Source organism: Quercus suber, unplaced genomic scaffold (assembly GCF_002906115.3).
Source record: "Quercus suber isolate HL8 unplaced genomic scaffold, Cork oak 2.0 scaffold_18, whole genome shotgun sequence".
NCBI lineage: Eukaryota > Viridiplantae > Streptophyta > Magnoliopsida > Fagales > Fagaceae > Quercus > Quercus suber.
The window spans coordinates 1,064,168-1,083,072 of NW_027069483.1; the positions used below are offsets into that span (position 1 = coordinate 1,064,168).

Genomic DNA, 18,905 nt, shown 5'->3' on the forward strand with positions numbered 1-18,905 from the left:
AATAATACGGTGACATTTCATAATAAGCACTACTTTTATCAAAAACTTAATAGTGATATTACTAATAAAAGTAGATAGTAAAGCTAATGGTGTGTCGTCGCAGACAACATAAAATAAAACCTATACTCTTAAAAATATATGTAGTGGTGTGAGTAAGGATCGTTCCCATGAAGAGTATCTAGACTAGTTTTTTGCTACATGAACAAGGATGAAGGGGGGGGGGGTTTGAGTATAACGAAAACAATTTTAAGAAAAACAACTAATGAACAATTCAAATTAAAATATTGAAATCAATCAAAAGAACAAACTTTGGTCTAAGTCAACATCCACCATCGGAATTTTACAACTGATCATTGATGCAAGTATATATCTATTCACACTTTGAATATTCACCGTTGGAATTATTTTCTTATCTTTCCTTAGTCACAATTAATTAGAAAACAAGCGATCTAATAAACTCTAATTACTAAACAACCCAAGACAAGCGCTAAAAGTTTAATCTAGTAGCAGTCTTAAGAATTAGAGAGATCGATGAAATTAAACAACACAAGCACAAGCGGTTGTATTTAATTTAATTGAGCATTCTTCCTAAGATCTAATAGTTTCTGACGCAACAAATCATTAAATCTTGGTTGCTTTACAAATTAGAGAGATCAAATAATTACGAATTTGCTATATAACCTAGCAGTAGATTGCAACGAATAATAAACTAGAAGGTCTCTTAGTAATTAAACGAAACAATCATGAAAATAGGCACAGAAGAACATCCGATATTCAAAGCATAAATTGAATAATAAAAACAAATTAGATCTCACAGTTTTATTTATTATGAGGCTTCAGTTTCCTTCGACCAAGTATAAAAGTTTAGCCAAGCAGGGCCATGATGAAAACTCAAAGGAGAAGTTAAGAAGAGGAGAGAGAGAGGTGTGTGTCTAATCTGATTTCTCCCCTCTTTTACACGTTAATTTCTCCTTTCTCAAGCTTACAAAATCTCTTTAAAATATTCTAAATAATAATATCCAAATCTGACTAATTAAGGAAAATATTAAAAATAAAACATAGTCCTAATATAACTAGGAAAGTAGTGTTTTTCAGCTGGAATTTTCATGCATCAGATCTGGAAGCTTCTAAAAATAAATCGCATCAAGTATTAGAATTTCAGGCAAAGGAACATTCCAGAACGTCAGCAGTGCAGGTGCAACGACTTCATACCCGATTTCGACCTTGATGCAACTAGTGTCTCTCAAAACTCAAAACATGAAAGTTGTAGAGATTTTTCTTGGTGTTCCATAGCATCTTGAATCATCTCAATCAGAGCTCTAATGAAAGAGTTATGCCCAGATTATGAAGCAATATCAAAATTGTCCAAAATCGCACAATTAGCTACGTTTTGCACTTAATGCCTCCATTTGCAACATAAATCAAAATATAAGAATAATGAGTACATTTAGACACCAAATAAGTATAAAAGACTAAATATTAAGGGAGAAAAATATGACATTTTGCATTATCATCAGCTAATATGAAAATGGGATCAAACATGAAAGGCCAAGATTTTTTAAAATTTACTATAAAAAAAAAAAAAAAAAGATTTTTGAAACGTAAATGGCCAAAAACAATTGAAAACTTTAAGATTAAAGTGAATTTTAGTCTTTATTTGTCTTCTTTTTGATTTAACACACTCTATTTCTCAATAATAAACATGACTTTAATTTGATTTTACTTGGAGTTGTACCAATGATTCTTTAACATATGAAATGGTGCGGAAAAAAGAACTCTCAAAACGATTAGGACTAAGCATAATGCTGTAATAAACTTAGAATCATGGCTCAAAAAGATTCTATAAGTAATTGGATTTTCAACGTTTATAATTCAAATACTTAAAGTACGTTTGGTAGACTGTAATATATACTGTAATGTAATAGTTATTTCTATGATTTAGCTATTCTGTAGTTTGGTTATATTTTTATTATAGGGAATATTCATTCCTTATAAATAGTCATTCTTTAAAATGAGGAATAACTATTCATATCTAAAGGGTTGTAATAGCTATTCCTTAAAAGGTATATTAATTTCTAAAATTAATATATATATATATATATCCGAATAAACAAACATTTTATATGCACATAACAATTATGAAAATAAAAAATCATAAAAAAATAACTAATCTCTCTTTCAAATAAATAAATATATATATATATATATATATTAGGAAATATAATTATATGAGCAAGATATTTTCTAAAATATATCTTAAATTTGATTTAAAATACTTTCATTCTATTGTCTTCAAGATTCTATTATTCTGTTGTTACCAAACATATGAATAGTAATAAGTATTACGTTACATCATTTTTTATTTCTTGTAATACCTATTCTTATTTCTATATAATTATTATTACAATCTACCAAACGTACCATTAGATAAAAACAGCTACGTTTGTTCCAACATGAAGGCTTTTTGCTTAAGAAAGAGAAGTAGACAACCGTTTCAGTTGATGATTTGAAAGTGAAAACTACATGGAAGGGGCCTTGTTTCAAAGCCCATCAGTCCCTGGTTTGAAATGCACTATATTTTGATGATTTTGGTCTTTTTATAAACTGCAATGTGAAAAAATCAAAGAATTTTAAAGGAGCTCTCAGCAGCCTCAAATGCTAATGTCGGGCTCTGTAGACTGCAATATATATTGGATAATTGCATATTTTTGGGCCTAACATGTTGTGTAAGTCACTTTTGGGCTTAAACTATGTCTTACAAAGACACTGTCAAGTTCCCACACAATTCATCGCATGCAAAGCCCAAACATAATATATTTAACTGCTTTTTTTTTTTTTTTTTAATATTGTTTTTGTCTTCTTTCAAATATAAATAATAAAATATATAAATAAAACACTAAAAAAATTTAAATAATACATAAAATCTTAAGTTTGCATAATCCAATGTTTACTAAACTAAAGCCTTCAGGCCTTGAACTCGTTAAATAATTTATAAGTGTTTGTAAGATGAAAATAACTAGGAAACAAAATGGAAAAAATATATATATTAAGAAATTAAAGCATTAGTCATTTTTACATGAGATAGAAAGCCAAAGCAAGCACCAAAAAATAAAAATAAAAAATAAAAAATCCTATTGAACAAAAAGAAGTTAAGACATGTGACCCATGGGTTGACAGAGCCCAAGACATAATTTTAGCAAGTTGGATTTTGATCAATAATAACTCGCCTTGATCCAATTTTACCCTGTCCAGTTCAGAGAGAGAGAGAGATAGAGAGAAGTTGCCCCACAATTTTTTCTTTAAAAAAAAAAAAAAATGTAAGATACAAAAACTGCTGTCGAAGTTTGGGCTAATATGTATTAACTATTAAGTGATGTTAATACTTGAGGAGTAAATTGAATACTTTTGAAAAGTTTTAATGGTACCTAGTATTAGCCTAAACTTCTAGGACAGTTTTTGTATTTTAGCAAAAAATAAAATTACAATTTACAACAGTGAATTAGCAGATTCAAGATGGCATTTCACGACAAAATCACATATTGAATGTGTGATTTCATCGAACATTGAAACCAATTCAACTGGAAATTTCATACGCATNAAATAAAATTACAATTTACAACAGTGTATTAGCAGATTCAAGATGGCATTTCACGACAAAATCACATATTGAATGTGTGATTTCATCGAACATTGAAACCAATTCAACTGGAAATTTCATACGCCTTAGTAGATTGCATCTTCAAGTCATTATGCCAATATGAACTCATAAGTCATAAGTAATAGCTGAAGATGATGACATTACAGAATAATGTCTTTTTAGTTTTTCTTTCAAAAAGCTGACATTTTTTTAAGATTACAATTAAAAAAAAAATTTAAAAAGTTACTTTTTACCCAAGGAAAATTCTTTCAAAAAGCTGACATTTTTTAAAGATTTGTCTGTACTGAAAGAATTTTCCTTGGGTAAAAAGTAACTTTTTTTTTTTTTTTTATTGTTCGGTAAATGCTGAATATGATTGATGGAAGGATACTAAGGTATCAAAAAAAATTATTATTATTTGCTGTAAAAATACAAGTCATATTAAGTTGACCTGGCTTTCAAAAAAAAAAAAAATTGACCCGACACTAGTTTATGATTTAAATCCAATATAACCAGAACTCAATCGGATCAAATCCAAATTCCGTCGACCCCACTGTCAGTGTCTGGTCACTTAGAAGTTACAACTTCCAATTCCCTGCCAATCACACGTAGCTGTAATATTTTGAAGATGAAATTTCGAATGTGTTACATTTATTTTCTTTAAATTGCTGGTAGTTTTATAATGTGACTTTTGAAATGACATGTTTGTCATGATTATTCCTCAATCCGCGGCTATTAAGTAGCATGGAGTTGGTGTAACTAAGCCTAGCATAACTCTGGGGAAGAACAGAGAACATTGATGCATTCACTATAATAAACATATACATTATGAACATACATGATCAAATAATAATAAGAAAATATTGGTCTAATATGACGTGCCTTAATTAAAAAATTAAAAAAAAGACCCGTACTTTTCTGGGATCTCTTTTGTCTCTTGTGCTACTTCCATTAACAAGACAAACTAACCCACTAATTTATGTCGGCCTTTCTGCTGGTTTAAAGTTTGGTTAGCACGATTCACCAAAATTCACTTGGGATTTGAACTTGTTAGTCCATTCCCTAAAGTTGGTGCTCATGTTAGAATAAAGATTTAAATCAGGGTGAGGAGTGGGTGGATCCAATGTAATTTTTTGGTTTTCCATGGATTGTTTGGGCCGCACACTCCGACTAATTTTTGGTCGCTATGGGAGCTTGCCGCTGGTCATAAGGTGTTGTAGTTGCTAGGACTCAAACTAGAGAGCAAATCTAGTCAAACTTTAGAGCCTTATCCAGTGATAAATGATGGATCCAATGTTGCTGATGTGCATTGGACCTATTGAGATGTTAATATTTGAATTATGTGACAAGTGTTTAACATATGTTCACATTCTAATGGGTGGTTCACTGAGTTTGGATCTAAACTGTTTCCTTTAAAATAGAGATAAAAATAGTATTTTATCTTTATATATATTAGGATAAGAAATATTTTAAAATTCAACATTGGACTAACACAAGAAAATAAAATTAACATTTATTCAAAAATACAAAAAAAAAAAATTACACACAATATGTAGGGTCCTAGGTTTGAGCACTATAGGTAATGGATAAGTGAATTCAAGCCCAACAGGCCCACTACAATAAATTTGTAGATAGTGAGTAGAGGAATTGGATTTTGATGAGTGTAACAGGGGATGAAGATGATTTAGAGGAAGAATAAGTAAAACGAATATGAACTTAGGCAAGTGATTCAGTCCTCGGCACTAGTCCAAGGAGTTTTTACTTATTATTTCTTGAGTGACAGTGACAATGGTTACAAAGTTAGCTCAGATTGCTACAGTATTTTCTCTGGTAAAAATTCCGATCTTCTTTTCTCAGAGCTCCTTCCCCCTTATATACTACTTTCCTCCTTCATCTCCACCATACACGTGCATGTCAGATCTGCTGTTATTGATCTTTGTCCCATCAACCTTCCTCCCAAAGCTCTTAGGTAGTAACTGTGAGTCTAAAAAGTCACTGTTTAGATATCACTTCCACATTTAATGTGGCCAGAGTGTTAATGGTGGAGCATTTAATGTGGAGGCTGCAGCTTTTCCTGGAATTGCTCTACCGCCATGCTCTAACGTGCTTACTTGCTATATTTGTCTTTTTTCCTGGAGTACTTTGGAAGATTATTTTTGTCAGTAAGTTTCTTCACGTCAACCTCGGCCTTGGTTAGCTTTTGTCCTCGGCACAATTTCCTGGGTTGCCATGATCACTATTGTTTTCTTCATATGCGACTATGGGTTTCGTCATGGGTTTCAAACCCAGTATAGAAGGTGGATGCATATCATTGGGCCTTATGACCCCACACAATAATTGTACCATACATTTTTTTTTTAATAGTAATACTCATAGGTTAAAAATGGTCTTTACACAATTTTTTTGTTATTGATAAACTTCAAATTTTATTCAAACGGAAAGTGCAGAGAGACAATCTCCCAAATAGGCATAGTGGACAACTCTAGGGAGATTATCCTTATTCAAACAAAAAAACTCACTAGTAGCAAGAGATAATTTTGCAGTAACATCTTCAATGGACAGGGACAGGGGGTCAAAACATCTCTTTGCATCTCCTTCAATAATGATATGTGAATGGTCGTTACACAATAGAAATAGAAATTAAAAGAGTAGGTAGAAATACAACCTCTCAATAAAACAACTGGTAGACAATTGATTTTTGGTCCCCACTGTTGGCACAATTAAAAAATATTTAACGATTTAGTGAAATCCATATGTCCGCAACCCATATTTCATAGGTTGTTATTAATTGCTTAATAGAAAAGGGTTTTTGTTTTTGTTTTAACAGGAGGCAGACATTCATCCTACAGGTTCCGCTACTTTAATATTAGAAAAATTTTGAACTAGATTTCAATTTTGGAAGGCCAAGTATGAATTTTTTTTTTTTAAACCAAAACCTCATACTTTATTTATTACTAATGCAATAAAAATATTTTCAAAAATTTCTCAAAAAAAAAAAAAAATTTCAAAATTTCATGGGCCACACCCTGGCCTTTGGGCTTATATGCTCTAAAATCTGCTTAGCACTACCTTTATAGGCTAACCTCTCTCTTTCTTTTTTTGAGAAAGCTTTATAGGCTAACTTGGAATCACAATTTCTTAACTTTATATCCTTATCAACTATTTCTCTCAACAGTCAATCTACCTAAAAAAAAAAAAAAAAAACTATTTCCTTCAATAATTAAGTGGTATGTCTGGCTCTTTAGTCTTTAATTGATCTCATAAGGAAATCCATGATTTAAAAATAAACTCCATCACTCCAAGGATTGAATATCTCCAGCTTAGGTTAAAGAGAAAGTTACCCTTTTTTTTGAGAAGCAAGAGAAAGTTACCCAATTCTGTTTAACCAGTAGAAAAAATACTAAAAATTTCCTATGTACAACTATTGCGACACATGAGGAAACGTTTAAACTGAAGTCGGAACCACAGACAGAACCGAAGTTGAGCTCAGGAACCGGAGTAATTATGCGACTCACAGAACCGGTCAAAGACTTGAGTCTTTTAATATAATTTACAAAGGGACGCATCAATTATTGTTTTTAAGAAACTGAACAAAGAAAGAATAAAATCAGCTTTTTGTGAAGTGCCCAAGGCCAAGTGCAAGCAAAACACATGCATTGTAGGGAAAAGTAATTCAAACAAAAAAAAGTGAACAACTCTCTTACCTACTAGTTACTGTAACTACCATGTCATAAGGTGTGCATCACGTTAAAGGTGAAGTTACATACGCAAGAGAGAGGAACCAAACAAATCCCCCAAAAGAAAAAGAGAAAAATATAAAGTACAATTAACATTCACTTGGGCTAATATGTCCAAATTTTTTAAAAATTGATCAATTTGGTTTTTAATCTCGTTTAGAGGGTTTAGTGACCAGGTTAATCTTTGAATTCCTTATCTAATCACAGTGTTAAGTTGTGCATCACATTGTACGCGTAATCATTGAAAACCGTGACCGTGACCCCTATATATAATTGGGCAATATGTCCTAGAAGTAGCGTAGAAGCAACCGAGAAAGAGCACGTTGTAGTCTCTTTCTGGGATTATTCCTTTCGCTGCAGTGCTTCGCAGACCACATACCCAATCATATCATATCATGGAGGGTGCAACTTCAAGCAAGAAGAGAAAGATTTGCCATGATGATGAAGTAGAAGAAGAGGATGAAGAGCAAAAAATTGACCAGTTCTTTGCTCTTATCAAAAGTATTCGTGAGGCACGTGAGCATTTAATAAATAGCTCGAATAATATTGCAATGAACAGCCAGAGAAAGAAGAGAAATGTTGCTGAGGAAGATAAGAAGCAAATTGCAGTTTGGAAGCCCTCGTTCCAACATGAAGATTTCCTGGAAGAGGGTGTAGCAGCTGAGTTCAAGAAACCTCCTGTGACCGTGACCTTAGTGGGTTCTTCTCAAAGAGGAGGAGGAGCTGATGATCAGAAAGGAAATGACAAAGAAAGCTTAGACCTAAGGCTTTCACTCTAGTCTATGTTGGACCAAAGTTTGGAATACAGGGTGGTGATGATTACATGTTGAAACTGGAAGTGGCTTTGTTCCAATTCCAATCAACCATATTTTGAAGGTGAGAAGGGTATTTTAAAATACTGTATTGCTTGCAGCACTTACCATTTGATCATGTGCCTTGTAGAAACACAATCATTATGCAGTATATGCATTTGGTGACATTTTACTTTTGTCCCACAATCAATTACGTTTGTAGAATTGATAAATGTATGAAATCGACGTCTAGGTCCTTTTATTTATATATTTATTTCTTTTTTGGACAACCATCAAATTTTTTTGTTGCATAAAATTCTTCTTAATTTACAAAAAAGTAAGAACACCAAATAAGCAAATTACTTGCTTATCAACTACTTCAGTGAAATTAATGGAATATGTGTCCACTTAATTATATAACAAATTAACTTTTCTAAATATAATTTCAACCTATAGCCAATGGCAAAGCCGGACTATTTTCCTAGGGGCCAATGTGTAAAGTTAATATATATATATATATATATATATTATTTTTTTTTTTCATATAATGTTTACTTTTAATGATTGCTATTTTTCATCAAATTAAGATATCAATTGATTTTTGGTATAATTGGAATTGAACTCTACATTTTTTATTCGACGACAAAAGTCTCTCTCTCTCTCTCTCTCTCTCTCTCTCTCTCTCTCTCTCTCTCTCTCTCTCTCTCTCTCTCTCTCTCTCTCTCTCTCTCTCTCTCTCTGTGGCGTTTCTTTTGGGTGTGTGCTTGACCTCTTTTTCTTTCAAAGACTAATTTAGTTACATAACAAACACATGTTTTTTTTTTCTCTTTTCTTTACTTGTTTTAATTCTTTTTCCTTTGAGATTTATTTGGTATGATAAACACGTGTGATTATTTTACTTCTTTTTCTATGTTTCAACTCTTTCATCTTTTGAGATTCATTATTTAACAATTATGTTATAAACATAGTGTGTGCGTGATTCTCTCTCTTTTGGGTCTTGGAGTCACAATTGATCCTATGTGGACAACTCTCTATTTTATAATGGTAAGAAATTTTACTCAATGAATTAGTTGTCATATTTTCTCTCTACTGCGTCTTGGTCCCTTGGAGATATAATGACACTATAAACTACATGGACACTCCTCTCTCTCTCTCTCTCTCCTCTCTCTCTCTCTCTCTCTCTCTCTCTCTCTCTCTCTCTCTCTCTCTCTCTCTCTCTCTCTCTCTCCTGACTTCTTGAAGAAGCACTAGTCACATTTATGCTATAGTCCAAAATGATTAGTAAAAATTTTGATAGGCCAAGAATGTATTGACCCATTGTGATAAATTAATCAATTGATTTAGTCAAGTTAATTAATTAATTTAATTAATATGCAAAATGCCTGGTAGCATAAACAAATCACCAATTAACTAAATGCAGCGAAAAATAAATTGACACGATGATTTGTTTACGAATGGGAAAAACATATACGACAAAAATCCCACCGGGTGATTTTAAGGTCATTACTCCCGAAAATCCATTATTATCAAAACAAGCGGTTACAAGTAAAGGAATTCCAGTATCTTATACCAACCTATAGTTGAACTCTTACCCCAATACCTAATTGGACTTGTTCTGTAGTGACAATCTCTCATTTTTAATGCACAACTCTCAGTACGTGACTAACCAATATATGCGTGGATTCCAGTACGCGACTTAATCACCAACTTAATAAAGATGTTGACTGCAAAATTTTTCAGTTCATCACACGATGAAGATCAAGTTCCTTGGTCACAAAACTCTAAGGTGTACAAACATAGCAGCTTCTTCAAGAGAATGATAAACTAGGACAAATTCTGTCTCCAGTCACAATTTGCATGAACACAACTTTGCTTCACACTTGAGCAACCTTTAACGGCCCTTAAAACAATCCTTATATATGTTTAGGATTGTGAGAAAGAGAAAAGAAAGCCTAAACATATACTCATGGATTGGATGCAAAATAGAACTGAAAATCTGTTTTTCAAAAATCTCAACAGATAGGGTATCTATTGAGCTAGCTGTTGAGTTTTAAAATCCAACACTTCTTTACTTGTTTCTTAGACAAACTTACATGGTTTAACACTTGAACTTGAAACCTTGTTTCTTGAAGCATTAACCATGTCCTAGATCTACCAGATTACAAGTAAAGTGCGTTTTGTCAAAGGATTAGCCACTTACATAAAATATTGACATATGTTCCTAACATCAAATCACATATGTCCTAACAGCTTTAACTAGGGCTTGGTATAATTGGTTATATATATAATTGGATTGACATAATAAATATCCAATATAAAATTTATCACTAATATAATCTATTCTATTTGGGTATCACAATTTGCCTTGTTTAAATCTCTAACATTTTTTAGAACTCACGTTGCATTGTGGTATCCTTAGGTCACATGGCATTACCAACCTGACTTTGTGATATCGTAGATTGTGTAGATTTGATTTGATTGTATCAATGTGTGATGTGCGAGCAAATACTAAGTCTTATAGCGAGTGTTTACTAGATAGATCTAGACTATATAAACGATTATGAAAAATATTAATTAATATTAACTTGTCTAGTCCTTTTAGGTTATAGCGCAAATGTAACTAGCTCTTACTCAAATCATGACAAATCTTGAAGAGGACATCAAGGATTGAGTAAGGAAGATTCCTATACCTTTGGATTGTTTGGGATGAATTAAATTGCACTACAAGAATTTTGGTCTTTTGCAACCAATGTTTTAGCGACAACCAAAAAATCGTCACTATTAGGCACACATTAGTGACGATAATATATGGTCATCGCTAATAAGTGCATAGTAGCGATGACACAAAGGTAGTTGCTAATAAGTCGTCGCTAACGCCATGGAGGGAATTTTATTTACTTTTCGAAAATGGAGGGAAACTTTTAGCAATGACAATAAATTTTGTAGCGATGACATTTACGTCGCTAAAATAAGGTTTATTTTAACGACAACATCTATCGTCACTAATAATCATCTTTAGTGATGACCTTGTGTATTGTCCCAGATATGTGGCCAAAAATATATAGTAAATATATATTATATATATACTTTATTTATTAGTGATGACACATTGGTCGTTGCTAGTAGAAGGCTATTAGTGACGATATAATTTGTCGTTTCTGATAATCACCTTGTAGCAACGACACAACATGTTGTTACAAATATATATACCAAAATATAATGGAGGGAAAATTTTTCACTATCAAAAAGTGGTGTGAATTATTGGAGGGAAGTAGATTATATATTAGCAACGAATCAAGTCGTCGCTATATGGGATCTTTAATGAAGACAAAGATTGTTGTCACTAATATGTGGCTAAAATAATTTTGACATATTTTTTATTTATCAAATCCTCCAAATGCCTCTTAAAATATTTAAAATGACATAAATTCCTTTAGTATATTTGAAATGATTAAAATACCATTAGCCTCATCAAAATGACCAAAATACCCCCAAACTTAAATAATGACCAAAATAACCTTGAAACCTACAAAGTAATTTAAAATTCTCAAATTCGTAAAGAGAGAGAGAGAGAGAGAGAAGGGAGGTTTTATTGCTTCAGAATACTCTCAAACCATAATGTTATCCATTTGAAACTCGAAACCAATAAAATAACAAAAATTTTGAAACTCGAAACCAATAAAATAACAAAAATTAAGAAGGTTCTGATTCCATTCAAAATACTGACTAACACCTATAATTATCAAAATGAAAATCGTATCGTGAATCAATTTTTGATTTTTTTGTATCATATGTCATAAGAAAGGTATTAGTCAATATTTACCAAACTAATAAATTCATTATAAATATTATGAATTTATAAATTCATAATATATTCAACTAATAGCCAATTCAATCATTAGTTATGCAATAATATTTACCAAAAGTAACTAAATAAATCAAATTAAAATATATTTATAACATACATATTCAAATTATTTAAAATCAGAAGTAATAATACATGATATATGAGCCAAAATAATAATTTTTTTCATCATTTTGCCCAATCAACTTTACCTAAGTCAATGTTAACATGATGTTCATCATATTTCAAAATTATTTCTTCATTGACATTTTCTATCAACAATTCCAATACCCAATAATCCACTAAAAACCTTCCCATGAACCTAGTTTCACCAAGTCCAGTGGTCTCAGGACCATCTATTAAGTTTGACCGAATTTGACCAACTTTAACTAAACTTTGACCGTGCCTTTCTCTAAATCCAACCATTTGATTGTAACCATAATTCACCAGAATGAACCTTTTATTACACTCTTCAAATCCAACGGTTAGATTTCAAATCTAAGTCTGACGCGTGATGGACATGTATTGTGTACCTGTATGACTATGTTCTCTCAATCTAACCATCCAATTGGTCTTAAATTTCATCAACATCAATATGTCACCATACTCTTCAATCCCAATGATCGAGATTTGAAAATAAATTTCACCAAGTCTAGTGGTCTTAGTAACATCTATTAAGTTTGACCGGATTTGACCAACTTTAACTAAACTTTAACCATACCTTTCTCTAAATCCAACCGTTTGATTGTGACCATAATTTATAAGAATTAACCTTTCATTACACTCTTCAAATCCAACTGTTAGATTTCAAATCTAAGTATGGCGCGTGATGGACATATATTGTGTAACTGTATGACTATGTTCTCTCAATCTGACCATCCATTTGGTTTTAAATTTCACCAACATCAATATGTCACCATACTCTTCTATCTCGATGATTAAGATTTGAATTTGAATATCATCAAGTCTAGTGGTCTCGGGACCATCTATTAAGTTTGATTAGGTTTGGCCAATTTTAACTAAATTTTGACCGCGCCTTTCTCTAAATCCAACCGTTTGATTGTGACCATAATTTATGAAAATTAACCTTTCATTACACTCTTCAAATCCAACAGTAAGATTTCAAATCTAAGTATGACGCGTGATGGACATGTATCGTGTACCTGTATGGCTATGTTCTCTCAACCTGACCATCAAATTGGTCTTAAATTTCACCAACACCAATATGTCACCATACTCTTCAATCCCAATGATTGAGATTTGAAAATGAATTTCACCAAGTCTAATGGTCTTAAGAATATCTATTAAGTTTGACCGGATTTGACCAATTTTAACTAAACTTTGACCGTACCTTTCTCTAAATCCAACCGTTTGATTGTGATCGTAATTTATGAGAATTAACCTTTCATTACACTCTTCAAATCCGGCTGTTAAATTTCAAATCTAAGTATAGCGCGTGATGGACATATGTTGTGTACTTGTATGACTATGTTCTCTCAATCTGACCATCCATTTGATTTAAAATTTCACCAACATCAATATGTCACCATACTCTTCTATCTCAATGATCAAGATTTGAATTTGAATATCATCAAGTCCAATGGTCTCGGGACTATCTATTAAGTTTGACTGAGTTTGACCAACTTTAATTAAACTTTGACCGTGCTTTTCTCTAAATCCAACCGTTTGATTGTGACCATAATTCACCAGAATTGACATTTCATTACACTCTTCGAATCCAACAATTATATTTCAAATCTAAGTATGGTTTTGATGGACATGTACCTGTATGTTTATGTTATCTCAATCTAACCATCCAATTGGTCTCAAATTTCACCAACACCAATATGTCACCATACGCTTCAATCTCAATGATCCAGATTTGAATATGAATTTCACTAAGTCCAGTGGTCTCGGGACTATTTTTTAAGTTTGACTGAGTTTGATCAACTTTAACTAAACTTTGATCGCATCTTTCTCTAAATCCAATTGTTTAATTGTAACCATAATTTACGAGAATTAAACTTTCATTGCACTCTTCAAATCTAATGGTTAGATTTCAAACCTAAGTATGGTGTGCTATGGAGATGTGTTGTGTGCCTATATGTCTATGTTCTCTCAATCTAACCATCTAATTGGTCTTAAATTTCATCAACACCAATATGTTGCAATACTCTTCAATCCCAATAACCAAGATTTGAATATGAATTTCACCAAGTCTAGTGGTCTCGGGACCATCCATTAAGTTTGACCGGGTTTGACCAACTTTAACTAAACTTTGACCACGCATTTCTCTAAATCCAACCGTTTGATTGTGACCATAATTCACCAGAATTGACCTTTCATTACACTCTTCGAATCCAATGGTTATATTTCAAATCTAAGTATGGTTGTGATGGACATGTGTTGTGTATTTGTACGTTTATGTTATCTCATTCTACCATCCAATTGGTCTCAAATTTCACCAATACCAATATGTCACCATACTCTTCAATCTTAATGATCCAGATTTGAATATGAATTTCACCAAGTCCATTGGTCTCGGGACGATTTATTAAGTTTGATTGGATTTGATCAACTTTAACTAAACTTTGATCACATCTTTCTCTAAATCCAACCGTTTGATTGTAACCATAATTTACGATAATTAAACTTTCATTGCACTCTTTAAATCCAACGGTTAGATTTCAAATCTAAGTATGGTGTGTTATGGACATGTGTTATGTGCCTATATGGCTATGTTCTCTCAATATGACCATCTAATTGGTCTTAAATTTCATCAACACAAATATGTCACAATACTCTTCAATCCCAATAACCAAGATTTGAATAATATGAATTTCACCAAGTCCAGTGGTCTCGAGACCATCTATTAAGTTTGACCGGGTTTGACTAACTTTAACTAAACTTTGACCACGCATTTCTCTAAATCCAACCGTTCGATTGTAACCATAATTCACTAGAATTAACCTTTCATTACACTCTTCAAATCCAATAGTTAGATTCCAAATCTAAGTATGGCACGTGATGGAAATGTGTTGTGTACCTATATCATGTATCGTAAGATACACAAATACTTAATAAAATTATGGATAGACATATATGAATGGTATATTCATTATAAAATCATAATATATTCAACTAATAACCAATTTAATCATCAACTATGCAATAATATTTAGAAAAACTAACTAAATAAATCAAATTAACATATATTTATAACATACATATTCAAATTGATTAAACCCAGAAGTGATAATACATGATATATGAGCCAAAATAATGAAATTTGTCAATTCACAAATTATTATATCCTCACCAATAAAATTTATTAGCAAAAATAAAAAAATAAAAACCTTATTGTGATGAAGCATAATAGTTGTCACAATATTGTGTTTCTATGAAGGCAATGTAATCTTTCATAATATATGGCCTATTGTGACAAACAAATGCCACAATAGATATAGTTTTGAGTAATGCTACCAAGGGAGTTAATCTCGTACCAGAGGCCATACTGGTTTAGCCAAAGGAACGAGATATTTCAATACTGGTGTACTACTTTGGATATACCGCTATTATATATATATATATATATAACCAAAATTCATATAATTTATTAAAAAATTTAAATTTATAAATCTTTATCTCATTTAAAATGTTAATCTCTAGTTAAAATTTCAACTAGGTAATATTAATAATATTAGAGAATTGATGTTCCTACTTATTTAATAATAATAATATCATAGTCAATAAAGTTTGACAGTGTTAACCCCAAAAAAAAAAAAAAAGTTTGACAGTACAAAAACTTTTTTTCACTTATTAAAAGTTAAAATGCCGTTTGAAACTTCTTTGAATTAGGAAAAAAAAAAACAAAAATGAAATCTCAAAATTTTATAACAATTCATGTGGGTGTGTCAGAAGGCACACTGCCACAAGTTACGTACAAAAAGCAAACCTCATTTACTTTTAGCTTTTTACCATTAAAAGTCAAAAGAAAACTATTTTATAATATTTTTACTTTATTAAATGCTACAGTTATAAACTATTTTATAATACTGTAACAAAATATTAATATAGTTAATTTTTTATTGGTTTTCATCTAGATTTACTATTAATATCATTTTTGTATTTACCAATAATCACTTACCACATCAACAGTTTGTAAATTTTTTTTATAAAATAGTTTGTATTACTAGCATTATTATATAGTTTCTGTCAAAATAACTCATGAGATGTAGTTTAAAAAAGAAAAAAAGAAAAAGAAAAAAAAAGAAGAAGAGAGCACAACCGAACGTAACGGATCTAAAGTGCATTATCCCCATATTTTTCTCAATCACTCAGTTGGTTGTTTTCTCAGCTAGTATTATCTCTTGGGTTTGCTTTTCAGTTTTTCTTTGCTCTTTAATTCTTCTTCACGTTTATCAAGTTTTGCTTTCCAAATTTTCAACATTTTGATACGAAGGTTTGCTGAAAGTCCTATTAGTAGGCCCTAGCCCTTAGGTATGACTTTTCTTCTTTATTTTTGTCATTAAATTAATATATATAAATATATATATAAAATATGATAAATTAATAAAGAGATAGGTTCAAGTTACACATTTTTTAAACTATTGGATTTAAGTAGATCCAACGGTTAAAAAAATGTCCTAATTATTACAAATATTTTTAATAACATCTCATTAATTACCCACATTTATTACCTGCTAAACCAATCTCTAAACCCAAAAAAGAAAATACACGTCTGACTCTCTCTCACACTCTACATCAGTCTCTCTCCGTTTGTCTCTCCGTTAGTTTCTCTCTCTCTCTTTGTTTTTTTTCCCGGTACACACTTTCTCTCTTTTCTAAACCTGCCTTTCTCTCTCTTTATCTCCTCCTCCATTGCTCCTCCACTTCCACCTCCACAGGTTGCCGGCAATAAAAGAAGAAAGAAAATAAAAAAAAAAAACAAGCCGAACACTGTTGAGAGAAAATTCACAATTGTCTTCAATGGGTTTTGGGTCATTTTCCCCCAATGCCAAACAAGATGTTTTTCTGCCGAAGTTGGGTCATCATTTCTGACTTCCCACTCAGCAGCAATGGAGACTTGGGCACTACCCACTCATCGCCGTCCGAGGTGAGTCCACTTTCCCCATCTTTTTGGCCAAATGAAATTCTAGGATTTTCTTGCCCCATAAAATAAAATGTTCTACCATAGATGTTCTTTATTTTTTAATTATTTGCTTTTCTTTGATTCCCTTTGATAATCATGTTGATCTATTTGATAATTACACTTAAGTCCTTGATAAAATGGTGTATCTTGAGTGATTTTTGTAGGGTAATTAGGAATTCATGGCCAATTGATTACACAACTTCAGTTCATTCCTTTTGTGCTCCAACTGTTTGATAAAATGCCCCAATGAATTTTTTTTTTTTTTCCATTTTAAAAAATTTGGGTATGGTCTTTTCATGAAACTTGCCTATTTCTAGATCATGCTAGAAGTTATATTTTTTGCTTAGATATGATCAAGATTAGTGGTATGATCATTTTGGCACCTGCGTATACATGCACTACAATGTGCAAAGTGAATTTGAGATATATGTGGTGAGGACAACATTTGGTTAGATGATTTTGTGTTTTTTTTTTTTTAGGCTTATTTTGATGTTAGAGAGGTGGTAAATGTGTGATTGGTGGCTGTTTATTATTGTATTTCGAAGTGTTCTTTATATTTATAGATGTAGTATTTTTGCCCATCCACAATTATTGCCACTTGGACATGAGGGCCACTTAGTTAACCTCTCTTATGTTGCTTGGAATTTGATTTTGCAGCAGTTAACCTCTCTTATGTCTTAGCTTCAATTTTACTATGTTTCTACTCAAATCACTTCTATGCCAACCTTACTATGGTTATATCATTTATGCACAATTTTAATGATGATTACTAGTTAATAATAATATTCAAGTAAGCTGTTGGAAGTATGAACCTATTAGAATTTAGATAAAACTGATTTTTTTTGTTTTCCTTTAAGCTATTGGTTGGGCAGGATATGTGATGTTGTGGCTCTAATTAGCTTATTTTATGCTTTATAGGAATTGGATTCAAGAGTGTATTTTTGGGTAGTGCTCAACCATACATATTTAGCAATGGAGCAATGTAAAATGACTAACCCTGCCCACACTACAATCTTGGGTACATTGTTCCTGAATGGATTGATGAGAACTCAACTATTTCTAGCATAAAAGAAATATATGGTTCTGGAACTAATCTTCCAATAACAATAATAGTCAATTCTGTGTAATGCTTCTATTGAATTCCTTATACTTTTCTAGACATTATTTCATGGAGTATTTTTTTATATGTACTATGAAAATGATGGATTTCCTTTGCCTCTTTTACAGGTGCGAATTGTGCAAGGTCTTATACATATGGGGAAAGGCTTTTTGCTCATGGTATTGGAGTGTATCAAGACAAAGACTCAGGCAAAGAGGCAGAATGCCATAACAATGCATTGGAAGAGTTCAAGCCAAGACTACCTAAACAACAGTGTAGACATTGCAGTAAAAAGTGTAGTGAACAGAGCAGACAGTGTAGTAACTTAAAGTAGCTATACCTGTAGTTTTAGGATTAGTTTTTAATTGTTAGCTGTGATTTATATACACGTGTAATGATTTGATTGTTTGTAAAAACTAGTTCCACATTAATTCACTTTTGAACTAGTCTATAGTCGTTCAAACATGGGGTTACAGCACTTCTTGAACTATCTGTAATTATATGTCTAAGTTTTGTATAAGCACACTTGATTATAGTTAAATGCATCAAATTTACTGGTTTGGTTTGGTTTTATAGTCATCCCAATTGAATTCCCTGGATTGATGGAGACTAAATGACAGTCACAATGCCATTGATATAGGTACA

At 31.7% G+C, this 18,905-nt stretch overlaps 1 protein-coding gene and 1 long non-coding RNA gene across 2 annotated transcripts; both read left to right on the top strand.

Annotated features, from left to right (window-relative positions):
- The first annotated feature begins 7,769 nt into the window (after positions 1–7,769).
- On the top strand, positions 7,770–8,153 carry LOC111987529 (protein NIM1-INTERACTING 1). Its single transcript, XM_024019252.2, has one exon. It carries the CDS (start codon positions 7,770–7,772, stop codon positions 8,151–8,153), a length of 384 nt encoding a protein of 127 aa, XP_023875020.1.
- Positions 8,154–16,423: 8,270 nt separating this feature from the next.
- LOC111987288 (uncharacterized) lies at positions 16,424–18,833 on the top strand. The gene is made up of 2 exons (XR_002880267.2): positions 16,424–17,125; positions 18,389–18,833. It is a non-coding gene; the product is annotated as an uncharacterized LOC111987288 (long non-coding RNA).
- The last annotated feature ends 72 nt before the right edge of the window (positions 18,834–18,905 follow it).

Coding starts and splice junctions, on each gene's coding strand:
- LOC111987529 (XM_024019252.2), top strand. CDS start 7,770: ATGGAGGGTGCAACTTCAAGCAAGAAGAGAAAGATTTGCCATGATGAT.